Source organism: Melozone crissalis, unplaced genomic scaffold (assembly GCF_028551555.1).
Source record: "Melozone crissalis strain CALT ecotype California unplaced genomic scaffold, PUWL_Pcris_2 ptg000008l_1, whole genome shotgun sequence".
NCBI classification, from domain to species: Eukaryota; Metazoa; Chordata; class Aves; order Passeriformes; family Passerellidae; genus Melozone; species Melozone crissalis.
Genome location: NW_026535786.1, coordinates 15,418,256 through 15,436,845, shown reverse-complemented (window position 1 = coordinate 15,436,845; position 18,590 = coordinate 15,418,256). Strand labels below are relative to the sequence as shown.

At 45.4% G+C, this 18,590-nt stretch overlaps 1 protein-coding gene across 1 annotated transcript; it reads left to right on the top strand.

The window, feature by feature from the left end:
• The first annotated feature begins 3,299 nt into the window (after positions 1 to 3,299).
• PLA1A (phospholipase A1 member A) lies at positions 3,300 to 18,519 on the top strand. Its single transcript, XM_054270014.1, has 11 exons — positions 3,300 to 3,372; positions 4,465 to 4,666; positions 6,168 to 6,345; positions 7,060 to 7,168; positions 9,946 to 10,047; positions 10,843 to 10,932; positions 11,770 to 11,937; positions 12,981 to 13,070; positions 13,511 to 13,619; positions 16,966 to 17,130; positions 18,435 to 18,519. The coding sequence occupies exons 1-11, from the start codon at positions 3,300 to 3,302 to the stop codon at positions 18,517 to 18,519; spliced, it is 1,371 nt and encodes a 456-aa protein (XP_054125989.1).
• Positions 18,520 to 18,590: the final 71 nt, after the last annotated feature.

The following is an 18,590-nucleotide window of genomic DNA, read 5'->3' as shown; positions in this document are numbered from 1 at the left end:
CTCATCCTCTTGTCAGGTAAAATGTCCTCCCAAGATGTCAGAGCCTTTGGATTGAACCTTGTTGCTGGGAGCATGCTTGCACAATACAGCTTTCCTGTAGGTTCCCTAATCTGAATCCAATTCCCCCTAAAGAAAAAGTGGTGTCTGGTGCTTTTTGAAATGTCTTTGGTCATCTTCCTGATCAGACTGAAGAAATTTCTTAATTAGGTTGTTCAACTAAATCTTTGAGGTTAGGAGAGAGAAATTTGAAGCAGACAGTTTCACTTTGAAACAGGTTATATTAGTTCCTTCCTGTGGAAGGAAATACAGAAGGTCACCCACATGCACTTAAGGCAGGCCTGTGTTCTTCCTACTGAGCTGCTCCACATTGTAGAAGATGATTAGGGCTTCACAGGGCAGAGAAACTGAGAGAAAAACTTGAATCTGGAGGCTGGTGCCCTCACCCAGGCTCTTCTACTTGGTGATACATGGTAAGGATGCATTCTCCCTTATGCATACCAGGTGGAAGATCCATAAAGTACTCAAAAAAGGCTCAGGTGGCTGTTTTTCCTCCTTTCCTGACAGAGTTCCCAAGCAGACTTGCCCATGTTTTCCCTTCCTCAGTTGCCAAAACATCTTTGATGTTTACTCCCTGCTCTATCATTGCTGGGACACACTTCTGAAAGCAGGGAGGTCAACTTGCTTTGAGATGAGAACTAATCCTGGTTCCTCTGTCAATCCTGGGAACAATACACAGGAGTCTGCATGCTTAAACCAGAGCCATGGTTTCCACTTCACAGACAAATGACAGAAAATACAGGAGCTCTGAGACCAAGCATTCCAGCAGTAAGGGGGATCCAGAACTTAAAGAGCACCAAGCTAAGCTCAGGGTGTATTTCATGCCCTTCTTCGAATGCAAAGGCCACAGGGAGAGGCTTTAAATAGTCATCATTTGCTTAGCTCACACTTGGCTTCCCCCAAGGTCTGGTGCTGCTTCCCGACTGCATCGTTTCAGTATCAAAAATTAGTTTTGCAGGCTGAGTGGATTTTCCTGTGATCAGATTTCCATTTGACCATTGGGTATTGGCAGTGCTTATATGCCTCTGCCAGCTGTTGCTTTGTGGGTGGGGATTCAACACTTTCAGCTGAGTTGGGCACTTTCAGCATTTTGAATGTGCAGACAGTGCATTTTTAAAATTTTCTTTTTAATTAAAAGAATTTGTGCATAAAATCAAGTTTGTTTGCTTTCACTATCCCTGACATTCACAAGCAAATCACACTGTGCTTCATGACTGTGTGCTGTTAGGGACTGTTAAAAGAAATATAAAGTGATTTGAAAGTCTTTGCAGTAGTGCTCCCATTGCCATTATAATCACTCCCATTGGGAAGCAAAATAAGTGGCATTACGTTCCTGAATTAATGTAACTGTAATTACTCTGTAATTAAGTTCACAAGCAATAAACAGAAAACAATTTATACTAAAATAGCTTTACTAGTAAGAGCATTTAAAGCACAGAGTAACTTGAGTGGCTTTTGCTGTTTGCATATGAAATTGCCACAGTGTGCTGCTATAATAAAAAAAAATCCAGGAATTACTAAATCTAAGAATTAAAAAAAAAAATACTGCTCAGGAAACAGAATTTTCAATTTCATTAAGACATTTCTTTTTTAAAAAACACCAGTTTTGTGCATTTGCAGAATTGTTAAGCACCAAGATGTTGTTTAACAGCTCTGCAAATACACAAAATAAAACCAGATCTGCAAATCTTGGCCAAGGTTATGTTAAACTCTAAGGCTGTAATACTGGTGTCTGCTTTATATTACCTGGCATTTCAAAATTTCCATAGGACTTGGCAATGAAGGAATGGGCCCATTGGAGTGCACAGGCTTTAACTTACAATCTGAGAATTGTAAGATAAAATAAGATTAATCTGATGCTGGGGATGGAAAGATGAAGCGTGGGCTGGAAGCCAGGAGATGGCTATTGGCATTGCAGTTTTCAGTCTTGGAAAATTGATTGGGTTGACAAACTCAGGCACATATTTGTGAGACACTGACAATATCCTCTGACAATAAGCCAGCTTGATCCTGGAGGCAAGTACTTCAGGGTCAGAAGGTATCTCTGTATGTATCTCTGGGAGGATGCAGTTGGGGTGGGATTCAATAGTCCTCCAGGCCAGGCAGCTGAGGCTGCCTAACTTTCAGTGAAAACTGCAGAATTTTATCTCAGAAGATTTGGAAATACAATGAACTTCTGCCTAAAAGAGCCCCAAAGCCTTCAGCTGGAAAAAACTGGGGTGAGGAAATCATTGCTACCACCATTAGCTCTAAAGAAAAGTAGTGTCTGATGCTTTTTGAAATGTCTTTGGTCATCTTTCTGGCCAGACTGAAGAAATTTCTTCATTAGGTTGTTCAACTAGGCCACTGTAGATTAGTACCTGGACAGGGAACTTTGCACATTCCCCTCCCTGCCATTTAGCACAGCCAGGGGCAAAGCTGCCTTGTCCAGTATGACAGACCAACACAGAGGATACAGATGTGTCCTTACCTGAAAGCCCAACTCAGCCAGGGATATGGTACCTCCACATCACCAATGCCATGTTACACGTCTGGGGGTGCACTTATGCTCCTCCATCTGTATACATCAAAGTGGAAAAGTTTTTTATTCAAAGGTCTTTTTGAAGTATTTGCATGCTTATGATGCTGGTGCATTACTGAAGGGTGCCCCCACCCTAAAAGATGTAGTGTGGGCTTGTTATGGTGATATGACCAACAGTTACATTTTAGCCTGCCTTTCCCTCACTTTTCAGGTGTAATCCACTGTTTTGCCTTATTTAGACTGTTACAGGTATCTGACCAAAAGCAGAAATACAGGAAAGACAGCAATGCAGTAGGAAAATACAATGCAAGGCTGATATGAAGTCCTGGCATGGACTCACTGTGAAGCCTTGTGATAAACCAGCATCCTTAGTCAGAATTTGGCAGAAAGGTCTCGGTAGCAAGGATAAAGCACTGTAACTCTATCACTTGCTGGGACTGGTTTCACTGCCTGATTTCTGAAGTGAGAAGTTTCCCTTGAGGAAAGGGAGGTAAGGAGGAAAGGAAGGCCAACATCTCCTTTAAACAAAAAGTCAGTGAAGCCTCTGTTTCAAATTTTGACTAATGGTTTAGTAAGAGCAGAGGTAATTTCTCAAAATCCAAATTAGGTCATTTTCCCAAAAGTGCACAGGCTGATTGATCATTACAGACTCAAGCTGATCATTAACCACAGCTTGTTTTCCCCTGTACAATCCTTATACTTGTATTGGATGAACAGGAAGATGGTTGAAGATCCGAAGAGAAAACTGCTCATGGTTCTTGCTCTCCTCTTGCTGCCCAGCTCAGCACGAACAGGTAAGAAAAACATGAGTGCCTGGCAAGGGATTGAAGGTTATACAGAGAAGGATCTGAATTCAGTTCTCCCTAAACAAGCTGTATGTCAAGAGGTCCTGGCAAAAACCTTGTTAGGTGCTGGGGACAAAAAGTAGTGCAAGAATGGTCCTTTCTTCTCTTATGCTTTGATTCAATCACTCTCAGTGATTGAATTCCATTAACCTGATTTACAAGAGTGACCCAGGTTTGCCCTGAAGTGTGAGGAAAAGGGACCACTTGGACTCTGGCAATGGCATCTTTGCCACATTGCTTCAAAAGGTCAGCAAGTGTGATCTGCATTAGCTGAGAGAAAAATAAACAAATGCCACAATTCCATTTCTTTCTTTAATTGTACTGTCAATGAGACTGCCTTAGTGATCACATCTACAGTCACACATCACCTGCAGCTTCACTGCAGTGCACCTCCTGCCTTACCTTTACTGATGATCCCCCTCATCTTACGCCATTTCTGACACCATGCTGGCACTGGACCCACTTTTGCTACTTAGACTGGCTCATGACCTACATTTCCTCCAAGCTGATCTCTAAAAATATCTCTTTCTTCCTTGTCAGTGCTCAGGAAGACAGAAATAAACAAGAGCAAGGAATAGTCACATCCTTTTAGGGGAATCTGAATATTGAATCACGCCCCTTTGTGCTGACCTGTAGGCTGTGTTTTGTCTAGCTGGTGTAAAGTACCTTCTGAGGGAAATTGGGAAGCTGGTTGTCTGATTTAAAAATACATAAATGAATTATTATTTTATCATATGTCAGATTCAAGGCTGCTTCACCTCCTCCAGTCCAGAAAGGGAAGGTGCACATATTGTCATTGCAGCAGGATGCCCTATACCAGCTCTTCAAGTGGCACCGCTAGTGACACACACTGCTGAACCTTTGTGCTTGCTTTCTAGCCTACATTTGCTCAGGTGTAGCTCATAGCTGCAGATCAGATGTTTATTTTTTTCTGCCTAGTGAAATTGCTACCTTCATTTTCCTGATGAATTAGAATGAGGGGTGGTTTTGTCCCATTGCACAGACCCAGACTAAGTGTGCCACTCCCTCCCTCCTGTGCAGGGAATACAGACAGGCTCTCAGAGCATCACTGTGTGGACTTCCAGAGAGCCAACCTCCTGCGGGGCAGCAAACTCAAGGTCCAGTTTCTGCTGTTCACTTCCTCGAGCCCCAACTGTGGAGAGCTGATTTCAGCTGATGATGGCATCAAGAACCGCAGCTTCAACAGCAGCCTGGACACCAAAATCATCATCCATGGCTTCAGGTGAGAGACAGAAGAGCACTGTGACTAGGTTTTCACTGGTGAATTAAACACTGCCCGAGCTTTCCCAAACACTGGGTGGGCTGGCATGTCCTGCTTGTGTGGCCTTCTTGTCTCCTCAGCAGAGTGGCTGCATGAAAAACAACTCCTAAGAGCACAGACTGGGATTCTCACCCCCAAACTGGACCCAGGAATTTTATAGGAGGCTGTTGGTGGAAAATGCTGCTGATACCCCACATTACAGCACAATTTGAAGTCCTTTAGTTTGTGACTAGTTGCCTTTTCTTGTGTGTGCTTCACACCCTTTGGAGCCTAAAAAAGTTAGAAATTAGTATAAATTTCCTCTTTCTTTCTTTCTTTCTTTCTTTCTTTCTTTCTTTCTTTCTTTCTTTCTTTCTTTCTTTCTTTCTTTCTTTCTTTCTTTCTTCCTTCCTTCCTTCCTTCCTTCCTTCCTTCCTTCCTTCCTTCCCCTTTTCCCTTTCCTTTTCCCTTTCCCCTTTCCTTTCCTTTCCTTTCCTTTCCTTTCCTTTCCTTTCCTTTCCTTTCCTTTCCTTTCCTTTCCTTTCCTTTCCTTTCCTTTCCTTTCCTTTCTTCTGTCTCTCTGTTTCTTTCCCTCTCTTCCCACATCTTTCTCTTTCTTTCCTTTTTTCAACATTGTTAGTTGCGAAGTCTTTTCTTTAAGATTCTTGTCCCTTTAAATTGTCTTCTTGGATTTCATGCCAAATAGCCTGGGTGAGTGAGCCATTTAGAACCCCAAGCAGACAGATTATCCTTCTGTTCTTGAAAGTGTTTGGATTGGAGCTGGGTTTTTCTTTTTAACTGCCATCATTCTGCAAGCTTCTGTGCCATTTTTCAGTCAGGTGTGACCATATAATATTATTTGTTTTGAAGTGCAGAAGCCTGAATAGAAAGTGCATAGAAAACCAGGATGAAACCACAGCAGATACTGCAGGGTCTTCTCAGAAAACCAGCTGTTGCCTTCAAGAGAGACAGCACATTCTTCACCAGATGACATTAGGGGAACTGGGCAGAACACAGCCTCCTTGGTTTTCCTGGAATTCTTTAGTATAGATTCTTATTCTTGATTGTCTAGAAATGAGAAAATGTAGCAATGAAAACCAGGTGATCTGGGCAAGGACTTCCTGCCAGTGGCAGCAGAGAAGGATCCAGGTGTTCCCAGTCACCTCACTTACTCCACGTGGGCTCTCTGGTGGCTAAATGAACCACAGAGACAGTGAGATCTCAGCCTGTGCCCTGCAAATATTGTCTCATTCATTAAAACATCTGGTTCCCTCCCAGATCAGAGCATTCTGGAAAGTGTTATTACACCACCACAAAAAAACCAAAAAAATCCAGATGTGGGTGTCTAGCACCAAAAATAACTTCCAGCAACTGTCTGGCAGCCTCCTCTGAGACATGGGAAGCCTCAGCACCAGAGAACAACACAGTGGCACAGGCCCTGCCTGGGGAACAGCTAACATTCTTGTCTCTGGTGACTCCTCAGGGCTTTGGGTACCAAACCTTCCTGGATTGAAGGGCTTGTCCAGGCCATACTGCACACCAGCCAGGTGAATGTGATTGCAGTGGACTGGGTCTATGGATCTACAGGAGACTATCCCTCCGCAGTGGAGAATGTCACACAGCTGGCCCTTGCCATCTCACAGTTCATCAGCAAGCTCCTGGTAAGCCACTGTGCATTTCCAGTGCAGGGGAATGGCCAGGGAGCTGCTCCCAACCTGCTCTACCCAGGAGTTGGACAAGTGGATTTTTTATTCCAGATTTTTCCTTTTACCCTTTTTCAATCCAGGCTTGACCATGCCACCATTTTTCTGCTTCCTTTGGACTTTTGACATTTTCTGGAAAAAATCCCAGTTGTCAGCTCTCTCTCCAATTCAGAACAAACCTGAAGTCTGCTTTGGGTTTCTCAGATCCATATTCACTGGACAGTCTTCTTCTTCTGCTGAGAAATTTTGTCCAGGAAGCTAGAGGGAGTGAGATTTGAGGCTAGATTATATTTGCTCTGGGCTTCAGATAGACTTCCCAGTATGTGGAAATACCCAGATGTGCCCCATTCTGTTCGTGCCAAGCACAGCTGAACAAGACTTCTGCAATCAGGGGGATGAATCCTTGTGTTAACCAGCTACATGTAAACTCTCCATGAACTGTTTGCAGTGCTGACCAACCTGTTTAGGGCTGGGTTTGCATCTGTGGACCTGAAGAAAGGTCCTGAAAAACAGAAAGTGCAACCCATCATTTCCTTGAGTATTTGGTTTCCCACTGTACACCTCAACAGCAGTCCTACATTAGGAGAGTTATAGAGCTGCCATGTGGGCTGGCACAGGGTATTTCACCTTTCTGCTCCAGAAAGAGTAACTTGTATTCTTGTCACCCTGCAGGCCCTGGGAGTCTCAGGGACATCTATCCACATTATTGGGGTGAGCCTGGGAGCACATGTGGGGGGCCTGGTGGGGCACTTCCACGGCGGCCGCCTGGGACGGATAACAGGTATCACATTCTGAGTCTGGGAGCCTCACCTGTCCTTCGGGAGAGAGAATGAAAGAGCAAGAATGGTCTTTTCATTTCATAAGGCTTATGGGCTTCTCCCTAGGTTCTGACAGTGCCTTTCCAGCATCAGTCCCCTCCATGCTGCCAAAAGAACACAAGTATTTGCAAAAAGGTGCTTCCACCTCTGCTACACTCTTCAAATTGGTGCCAGCTTAGCACTGGTACGAGTGCTCATTACCAGTGAAAGCCCACAACACCCAGAAGCTTTGCTTCCAAATTGTAGCATGCACATGAGGTTTTTAGAATCAAAGCCCGCAATGCAGTTTTGGGGGGATCAGCAGGAGTGAGCTGCTCTGCAAGAAAACATGAGCTGAGAGCCAAGGGGACACTAAGGTGGGCAGTGGCCCCACAGACGAGGGATGAGTCCTACTGTGCCTGGGGCAGGAGAGCAGAGCAGGTGCAGTGACAAGAACCAGGGTTATGCACAGTCCAGTTTGTAGTGATAAGGCAAGGCCGAGACCAAGCTGGGAAGTCAAGTCAGGACCAAGGCTGACCAACAAGGCAAAGGCCAGGGCATGGCATCCCTACCACACAGCTCAGGCATGGAACAAATGCAAGAAGAACCTGAGCCAACATTGGGAAGACCCAGATGAGGCTCCTTGCTGTTCTCCCCCATAAGCTGGCTGTTTTCACAGTAGGCTGGGCTAATGCCACCCAAACAGAGTGTGTACCAAACAGAGCTGACCTTAAACACAGCCAGAGGTGTGAGGAAGAGACTCCACAGGGGGAATTGCAGAGCAAAATGGTTATAGGCTGATCCTGTCACTTAGAGGTTTTGGTGCACTCAGGACCTGTTCAGCCTTTAGGTGTGAAGCATGAATAAAGTCACAGAATCATTTAGGTAAGAAGAAACTTTGGAAGGTCTCTCTAGTCCACACACTACCACCACCACCACCATCACCCCTTCTCAAAGTGAGGCTACATTGTATGTCATATCAGACTGTCAAGGGTTTTACTAAATTCTGGGAATGACCAACAGAGATTCATTTTGATAGGAGGGGAATGCCACTACGAAGGAACAGACAAAGTCTCCAGCAGTGTGGCCTGAACTCCTGCTGCCTCAGCCCATGCTGGTCTGTCTCACAGAGGTATCCTCAGGAAGGGTCTCACTCCACTCTTGGCTGGGCAGTCCAGAGAAATGTTGGTCCTGTTTTCTCAGATACCCATGCTGCATGAAATACGGGCTTTTCTTTACAGGAAGTGAACTTCATGTTGAGCCCTTGTTAAAGCTGTGAGTCAAAGTTTACATTAAGAAAAATTTAGAGTTGCCTCTGTCCTGCACTAGAATTTTATGATCAGTGATCTCTTCAGATGAGCAGAAGCAGACACAATTCCATGAAACCACAGTAATTAACTTCAGAGTCAAGCACTCTTTCCTTATATGTTGTCCACATGTAATAGAAGCTTTGCAGATTTATTTATTCCATTTTTAACTCTGCTCGAATACAATCCCTTTTCCACATTCCTGTTTATCCTGTGATTTCATAGGCACACTGGGCATTGCAGATTCCAGTTCAGATTTAGGATCCTGAAGACAGGTTGGCGTAGACCCAAGATATGCCTGATCTCATCTCCTGCCTCCTCACAAATTCCTCACACAGGAATTTGACCCCAGAGCCACAATTTGCTGGAGTGTATGTTCATATTAGGTTTCTGCCTCCTCACTAAGAATTTTATGCCATGCTAAATAACAATTTTCAGTATCTTTTAAAGCTTATAGCTACAACTTGGTCTGTGGAAGTGGGTGGGAAACCTCTCAGCTTTTTGTGCATATCAAGATTAAAGAGCATTAAAGTTTTATTTTTAGCTTTTATTTACAGAAAGAACAGAAAAGAAGGTTTTTCCTTCTTTTTCTCCTTCTCTCTCCCCTCACAAATGCAGACATGCCCATTTGTATATTGTTGATACTGCCTTCTCCATGGAGAATTAATGAGACTGAGTCCAAAGCTGTGAACCCAGCCACCTCCAAGGTTAATGGCACAAGGAGCAGATCTGCTTCCTAAACTATTGTTGCCTGGGGAATGACAAAAAGTCTTGTGAGGTTACTTTTCTAAAAAATGAGAACAGGATAAACCTCAGGAAAAAGAAACCAACCAAACAAAATCTGCTTCTTGGTATTGCCAAGGATACTTTTCTGTGTTCCTTTGAGTCCACAGAAGTTGCTCTAGGAGCAAGCCTTAGGCAAAAATGTAGATGATTGCTAAAGACTCAGTTTTATTTGTGGGGAAAGGGCTCAGAAGCCTCTTTGGTTTAAAATTGTTAGGTAGTATGAAACTTGTGTAATTCCTGAGTTGGTTAATGCCTGGGGTGCTGAATTCACTGCTGATCTGCAGTGACATTTCTCAGACTGTAGTGCTAATACACACGACAGCACAATTTGGGAAGGCATTAAAAAGTTTGATTCTCTTTCACCAAAACTCCAAGAGACACTATGCACCCACTCTGTTAGCGCTATTTAAGGCTCAGTCATGGCTTTACAGCATAAAACGTTTAGATAAAACACTGTCAAAGGGTGTGGAACAGTGGGAACAATGCAAGGAAGCTGTAGTGGAGGTTGCTTCTAGCAGAAACTATTCTGGAGCTTAATTGCTGAGACCTGGGAATAATTTATTATATCTGCCTAGCACTATTTTTCAAATTTTAATAAAATAACTGGTCCAGAAATAAGAAAGAGAGGGGCTGAAGAGTACTTGTTGAGGTGTTTGATTTTGTTCCAGCCCTGGATCCTGCAGGCCCCAAGTACACCAGAGCCAGCCCCGAGGAACGCCTGGATCCTGGGGATGCCCTCTTCGTGGAAGCCATTCACACTGATGCTGACTGTAAGCTGACTTCCCTCTTCCTCAGCCTGGCCTCCTGTTCCTCCTGACAGCATTATTGCTAAGGAGTCTGTAGGCCATTGTCCCTCTTTTTGCCAAACTACTATAAGTTCAAGTTCACTCTTGAGGAAGATTCTTATTAAGAAAGGTTTTGATGATGAATTCATACCCCAGAGCACTTCAAACAACAGACAGGCAGAGTTTGCTACAGCAGAGTGAGTTTATGCAGAACCACCTCAGCATGACTTTTACTGCCTGAAGAGAATTTATAGGTCTAGCCTCACTCTGTTTTTTCCTGCCTGATGTAAGAAAGGTGCCACCCAGGGTGCTGTTGGAAAGTAACAGAGTCAAACAAAAAGCTGATGCAACAACAGAGTAACTTCTCTAAAGCACTGAGGATCTGCATAGGCAGAACATGTACTAAAGAATAATGTGGTGCCTTTGAGTCACACCTTTTGCCTGAAGACCATGAAACTCTCAATTATCCTTCACAATCCCACATTAAGGTTGGGGTCAGTTTAGTTCTCCTTTACATAGAATCAAGACCTAGAGTTGCTGAGCTGGTGGTTAAGACACAGTTTCCAGTCATTTTGATGGCAGGGCCCAGAGCATTTTGTGCTCCATGCATCAAATCTGCACATGTAGAAGCAGGAAATCTGGCCTTGATGTCTCCAGCATTAGGGCTGGCTCCAGTACTACTAATGCTCAAGCAGTTATTAGGACCTCTCATCAACATGTAGGGTAAAGCTTACAGAAGAGCCGAGGCTGAGAATGAAGTGGCATTTCACCTCCTTTCAGATTTTGGGATCCGGATTCCTGTCGGCCACATCGATTACTTTGTCAATGGAGGCAAAGATCAGCCAGGATGCCCCCGATTCATCTCTGCAGGTAAGAACACCCTCTGGCCAAGCAGAGAGCTTTCATGGCCATTTAGCAGACTCTGAAAATGCTGTTTGGCAAGCAGCTCTTGCTACAGCCAGGGCAGTCAGCAAAGCGAGACAAACATATTCACAGCCCACACCTCTTCTCAGCAGTACAAGAAGCAGGGGACATTAAAATCACATACAGATCAAGTGTCTTGGCAGCACCACTGTCAAGAGATGTGATTTTGGTGATGCTTCTCTGTGACACAAAACCCTAGCTTCAGTAGAGATGACACTTTGCTAGAAAGGCTCTTAGGTAGCACTAACAAAAGCTGCTTTTTGTTTTCATGCTGGAAGCTGTGTCTACTTAGAGAGACAGTTTGTACAATTACTGTCCTTTTCTTCTAGAGAAGAGGACTTTCCACAGTAAACAGTGTGAACTCATTAACATTCAAATATGTTCTGTATGAGTCAGCTGCATTGAGGGTCAGCTTTCCTGAGACACCTATGTTACCTCGTTTCCCATAGCTGGGGTTTCAGTGCAGGTGGGACCCCCTTGCAGAGAGCTCAATTGATGGCCTGATTGATGGGACACTGACAGAAACATGACAGCCCTGTGGTCCCTCTCTTCCAAAGGACTCAGTCTGAGAGACAAAAACACTTCTAACTTCCTGTAGAACTTTTCTTGCAGTGGGATCTGGGCTTGTGGCCACAGAAATGTCCTGCAAAATGTTATTAATGGGCAGATCATCACTGCAGCCACAGTGTTCCTTCACTCCCAGCTCCTTGGGAATGAGCAAAAAGCCTGAAGCTGACAGGAAGACTCATGGCTGCTTTTCTCTGGTTGATGTTTTCCTTGCAGGCTACAATTTCCTGATCTGTGATCACATGCGGGCTGTGCATCTCTACATCAGTGCCCTGAGCCACCCCTGTCCCATCGTGGGCTTCCCCTGTGCAAGTCATCAAGATTTTCTAAATGGTCATTGCCTGGACTGTGCAAAACCCTTCCTGTCCTCCTGTCCCAGAATAGGTACAGTATGAGACCTGCCCAGAGCAGATGGCAATACTTTCCTGATGGTGTCAGTGCAGAGCACAGGATGTAGTCCAGATTTCTCTAAGCAGGATTTGCTTTGGATCTGTTTGGGAAGAGTGACAAGCTGTTTCATTTTCAGGCTTCTGTAGATACAATATGAAAACTCATATATTAACCAGGATAGAACAGCAAAATCTTGAACGTTTCTGATCTTTAAACATTTCCTAGATATGTGTTGAAAGAGAGTTTTCAGAATTGCCATCCAGAATCAGTAGGCAATCAGCTCAAAAAAATGTCTTGTTTAGCTGGAAATTTTAGTTCAAGCCTGAAGTCCCAGCCTTCTACACCACTCAGTGCTGCTGAGTCACCTCCTTTTCATAAATTTCTGCCATGGTCACCCCAAAGATGAACTCTTTGGACTGGTAGAAGGTAGCAGGTGCCTCTTTTAGGCTGCCGAAGCTTGGCTGTGGCATGCAAGTGTCCTCTGCTGCTATTTGCAGTATGGTACCAGAGGAACATAAAGAGAGCCCTTTTTTGGTATAGGTTCTCTCAGATCAGCAAAATGGCTGTCTCACCAAACCATTTTGCCAGCTATTCAATGATGCAAGCCACAAGTTAGGGTGGTTTCCTCATTTGACCAAGGAATTCCATTCCCCTTGTGTTTGCACTGTCATTTACATCTGCACCAAGTTTTCTGACTTGGTAGTCCTTAGTCTTGCTCATTTTGCACAGATGCAGCTGACAGCACAGTTTGTTGGCAGAGGAATGAAAAGAAAGCCACCAAGAGGTTCTCTGGGGATGATTACCTGGGGTAGCCAGAGGAGGTTTTCTGAGGGAATGTTAACATGTCTGACACCACAAACTTGTACTTGCTCTGATTTGCACTGCTCTAAGAAAGGGACCTGTTCTCCAAGACAGGGGAGTCAGGCAGGGTGAAAAGGAGGTGACTGATATATATTATATTTCTGTTATATTTCTTACTTATATTTCTGTTCTGTCATTCATGGCTTTCCCTGCACTGACTTTATTTCCCCCTGCAGGCCTGCTGGAGCAGGCAGGTGTCAACATGAGCAGGCTGCCCCAGGAAGTGAAAGTTTTTTTAATGACCAGTCCTTCAGCCCCATTCTGTGGTAAGTAGCATGAGAGAAAAAGGAGCCAGAGGGTTTTGGCCAATGAAGCAGATCCTCTGAGGAGCCCAGGTAGTTACAGCACACTGCCCCATCATAGTCAGCTGCTGTGGGCAATGGGGCCTGAGACACCACTGAAGAGAAATAACCCTGCACATCTCCATAAACAGATTTGTGAGTGTGGGCACAGCCCTAAACTAACACAGCCATGTGTGTTTCAGGGCTGAAGTACAAGGCATTGAAAATGCCTGTCTGTTCACACTGGGCTATACAGACGTGCCCCCTGTGCCTCACACAGCACAGAGACTTGATTCTTTCTTATGTCTGTTCGATCTTTTCTGCTGGTGGGGCCAGGGAATGAGTGCTAGAGCCTTTCTTCTGTCATGGGCAGGTCCTACAGAGAGTACATGTCCTCACACACACATTCTTTTCTTCTTGCTCAGTCCACCACAGCCTGGTTGAGTTCCAGCTGCAGAAGAAAAGAAACAGAGTCACCACCATTGAGATCAGTTTGAGCAGCAACAGCACCAAGGACACAGCAAAGATCATCATGTGAGTGACAGTGCTTGCTTCTGGCCTGTTTTCTCCCAGCTCCATGAGTAAGAATGTTTTATCCTAGTCCAGGAAAAGCACAACAACAGTGTATTTCCCTAAGTGATGAACCACAGCCTTGTTTCTTGAGTCCCACCCCATTTTCCTTAAATGCCTTGAAGAATCAGGCATGTGCTACCATTACTCAGTAACCCTGCCTGGGTCCATGTCTTTCCCAAGTGCACAAAGCAGTAGCAACAGCCTGGGAGCTCCAGATTTGCATCCTTTCATGTGGCTACACTGGTTCCTTTTCCACACCATACCCTGACCTGGCTCCACTTCAAACTGCAGTCACTGTCAGATAGTTATTATCCCTGCTCTGGCAGACAGGGGTGGCTTACAGCAGGGCCCCAATCCACCAGAGGCTCCAGAGGGATGGACTGGTGGCTTAGACATTTCTCTTGATGCCCAAGAGGGCAGCAGTTGCAAAGAGGAGACAAGTGCAACTCAGCACAGTCAGAAATGTGTCAGGACTTGTTGCCTCTGCAGTAAGGGAGCAATGCTCTCACTCCCATTGCAGGCAAAAGCAAGGGGCAGGGGACCAAGATCCCCTGTGTGGACAGAAAGATGCCTCTTGAAAGCACCACCCTCCACCAGACTGAGTCTGAATTAAAAGATCAGACTCCACAGCTTCCACAGCTCTTGCCACCAGGGGATCTCCCCACCACAACAAGTTCCCCAGAGTCTTCCTCACTTCTTCCTACTCCTGGCCCATTGCTCTGGATTGGGAACCACAATGCAGCTAACACATACTGCTGGCTGCCTCAGAAAGCAGGACAGCAGCCTGATAAAGAGTCCCAGCCGGCTCTCCTGGCATCACAGGGGTTCCAGTGCTGGCTTCCACACAGTCCTTACTGCTAAGCCAAAATATTGTGACCTGGAGCTAACTGTGCTGCTGATTCAGTCGTGGGCACCAGGAAGCAGGAGGAGAAATGGGGAAGGGGAAGCCACACTCCAGGGTACTTTCCAGAGTGACGCAGATGCTTGGTCACAGATTTCCAGCCAGGCACCAGAATCTGGGTTTGTACTCCAGCCTTCTGGAGCTCAGTCTGTTAACTCCTCCTGGTTTGGAAGCCAAATCTGCCTTTTCCACAGATGCCGGAGGGAAGAAATAGTGGTGCCCAGGTCAGAGCAGGAGCCATGCGGCGCTCCCACTGGCTGCTGTCGGACACCAGCTTTGGTGGGAGTCCAGCAGGAGGCATGTGAGCGCTGGAGGGAAAGGAAGTGAGCCAGGCAGGCAATCCCGAGGCTTTGCTGTACCCTCCGGTTTAATGAGACAGTGGAGTTGGAGCAGGGTAACCGAGCCAGAGATGCCCTGCGGGGGGGAGCAGCAGCTGTGTTTCTCTTAAATGCCTTTCTTAGAAGCACAAGGCTAAACTGAAAAATTTGCTTACAGCAATAAACCTACAGATTTGAGAGTATAAAATTGAAGATACCCATTTTATTTCCCACTAGTAGCAAAGGGCAAATTTCCCTGCTGTAGGCAGAGCTCAGCCTTCCAGTGCAGTCAAGCTCAGAGTATCAAATGCGCATCTAAACATAGATCCTCACATCACAGTTGAGACACTGATCGATCAGTGACTTATCTCAGATGATCTGTCATGTATATCATGCTGCAGTTTCCCAGAAGTGCAGAGGGACTTACTTGGGAGTGTTCAGCTAAAGGACTCACATGGTTGTGTCTTGCCTCAAACTGCCCTTGTCATCTCCTCTCCCAAATATCCACTCCAATCTTACTTCTTCCCCACATGTTGCTCAGAATGCCCCAAGAGACATGTCCCCAGGCTTCAGCAGCTGACATGGATGGGCCTGATGAGTGAGGAGTTTGTTACACAGGACACTTCCCAGCTGCACTGCTGTGTGCTTACACATCACATGACATCATCCCCCATATCCAAGAAAACATACCTCTGAAGCCAGCCAAGTCTCATAAATCCATCCAAACGTTGTGCAGGATTGGACCAAGTGTCAGTCCCAGGAGTGGCTCTTCCAACATGGTTAACTGTACTGCATTCCTCTGTCCATGGACAACATGCCATAGAGAGATGGCCTCCATTTGCTATCCGTTATTCACTTTTATAACCACAATTTTGCCATGTTTCTTATTTTGTAGCAGCTTCAAGTCAGACAAAGACACACAAAATCCAGCAACTGCTGCTGCAGTCTAAGGGAGGACTGGGTGTGCTGCTGTGGGTTGGCTGCTGTGAGTGCTGCTGTAAGCCTGTGCCTGAGAGTTACTTTGGTTGGCAGAATTGTAGGCTCTTCCTGACCCTTTTGTCACCTCTCCCCTTTCCCTGCCATCATGTTTCTGATCAGACAGTCACCCAGGTGGTTCTGGGACCGTGCCAAGCCAGCTGCACACGTCATTCTTCATGGGCACAAGGAAATCAATGATCTCCATGCTCTAGGAGGTGCCAAATAGATCAAGGGCAAGGCACCCTGGATGGACTCCATAGAAGGGACTTAGAATACCTGGGCAGCACAGATCTGTTGCACACAACTCACTGGGCTCTGGTCACTGGCTCATTACCACACCTCTGTCACTTCTCAGTTCACATTGCCTGGGTAAGAGCACAGGGATGGACATAGGTCTATCTATCCAAGCATCCACCTTCAACATGATCAAAAACAATTAGCTACAGAAGAGTATAAAAAATATCTCTTAGCAAGCATGTAGCAATACTTCCCCAAAGAGTTTCCCTGTGTCTAGTTACATCTCAGGGACTTTCAGAGCCAAAGATGAGATCATTATCCTTACTAGCTTCTGTATTCCACAAACCTGTCCAGTCTCCCTCCCTTGACTTGTACAGCCATATGAACTTCCTGGCATTCACAACATCCCAAAGCAAGGATTATAACAGCTGGAAAGGAGTGGTACTCCTTGCAGTGGGCATTCTTTTTGAGCCTGACACCTCTTAGCTTTCTTTGAGGACCCCAGTTTGTGTACTGATCCCCACTGATCCCTATCCATGCCATTCACCATTCCATAGATGTTGACTTGTCTACTGCTTACCTCTCTGTGGCAAGCTGAGCAGTGTCTCAATCAATATGCAACAGTAAGAAGAGTTGGTGATGGAAGGAAGGCAATTAATACAGCAATATTCCTGAATACAGAGATAAAACATGGAGAGACAGCCTGTAAAACATTCATGCAGTGTCTTATTTTGACAGACGAGTCTTCTCACTCCATTTTGTTATGTGAGGGCTTCACAACAACACTGCAGATTCCTCCAACGTTTCGATGGATGTGCACTGTATTTGCAGGCTGGCTGAACACATCCCTCACATCTCTCATCCTGCCTTGCAGACCCAAGGACCAGGAGACAGGCAAACGGCTGCTGGCACACCGAGTTCCCCTCTGCCAGATAAACACTGTGACCCTCAAGTATATCCCCAGGAATCATTTTTGGAGCAAGGATGAGCCATCCATTGTTGGCAAGTTCTGTGTAGCACCACTGCCTCTCAATGGCAGGTAAGCCTCAGGAATGTCATACAGAGATGCACTGAGCCTATGGACACAGCCTGTGGTTTGTTTTGCATTTTTTCTTCCTGTTTAGGGAAACACTTGAAGAGGGTTTTGCATCACCTCTGTGTCCCTATGTAACCCATTTTGTACTTGTGAAAGAGAAAAGCTACAAAGGTAGTTGTCTGGGAGTTTTTTAAAATTCTTCCCCCAAGATAAAAGTGTTGTGCCATAGAAGAAATAGGGCTGCAACTCACATCACCTTGCTGATACTTAAGTTACAAACCATGGCAAAAGCTTGTACTAACTAGAATTTATTCTTTTGTCCTTGTTTGCCCTCTCCATCTTCCCCTGTCTAAAATGGGCCCCCATGTAAAATATGACAGGTAAACATTTTTCAGTGTGAGACAACAGAAGAACAATAGTATATTTCTATGTCTTATACAGCAAGGTTTATAAAGCTCTAAGGCTATAGACAACCATTTTGGCATTTTCTAGGTCAGACATGGTAGAGTATTTGCCTTCAGCCATAGTTGCCTTTCCCAGAGTAAAAGCAGCCAAGTCCTTCTCATTCTGAGAGAGTTAATTGTCTTCTCCATAATGCAACATTCTTGACAGGAGTTTCGCAGATCCAAAGTTCTTGCAGGCAGGACAAAACAGCTGGGTTTATTTTATACACATTCAATTGTCCATCCACATTGTTGCTGAAATGCTGGCTCAAGGCTGCGGCAAGCTATGGATACTTCAAAGTAGGTTCAAATTCTGTTTTGATGGACAGTAAGGAGGCTGAAGTTCTACTATCTATCTATTTATCTATCTATCTATGTCCAGTAGGCTCAGACGGGGGAAGAAAAAAGGCAATCCTATACAAATACCAGGTACTCCCTTGAGTATAAGGACTATTCCTTACTAGCATGTTTTGCACTCCAGAGTTGGGATGGATGTTTTTACCCCTTATGAATGGGACAGCAAGGGACATTACCTGAAAGAGGTGCTAACCTGCACCCCTGGAAGCACTGGACTTGGCTTTGGTACAGGTAGAAATCTGTAGAGTTGCACAGGCTCACAACTGTGCTCCTGTCACTACGCTGGGAGCACTCAGAGCAGCAGTGGTGCTGCCCAGGTCAAGGGAAAGGAGAAGGACACAAGTCCATTCACATCCTTCCTGCCAGTTCATCCCAGCCAGAGCACAGCACCCCATTCCCTATCCTTGGCAAAGCAGTTCAGAGTCCAGCACTTTTCTTGCTTCTGTGTTAGGGTAGGAACCTGCACCTGCCAATGCCCAGCCTGACCTCTCTGTGCTCTTCCCACAGCAGGACAATGTCATGTCTGCCCTGGAGCCTCACCCTCCCCAGCAAAACAGACACCTCCTATGACCTGCCTGCTGCTTGTGCCTAGCTCTGCCTTCAGGACACACAGAACCAGAAAAGAGTCCTAAATCTATTGCTGCTCTCTTCTCCCAGATGATA

Coding starts and splice junctions, on each gene's coding strand:
- PLA1A (XM_054270014.1), top strand. CDS start 3,300: ATGGTTGAAGATCCGAAGAGAAAACTGCTCATGGTTCTTGCTCTCCTC. Junction 13,071..13,510: donor TCCTTCAGCCCCATTCTGTG/GTAAGTAGCATG, acceptor CTTCTTGCTCAG/TCCACCACAGCCTGGTTGAG. Junction 17,131..18,434: donor CCACTGCCTCTCAATGGCAG/GTAAGCCTCAGG, acceptor CTCTTCCCACAG/CAGGACAATGTCATGTCTGC.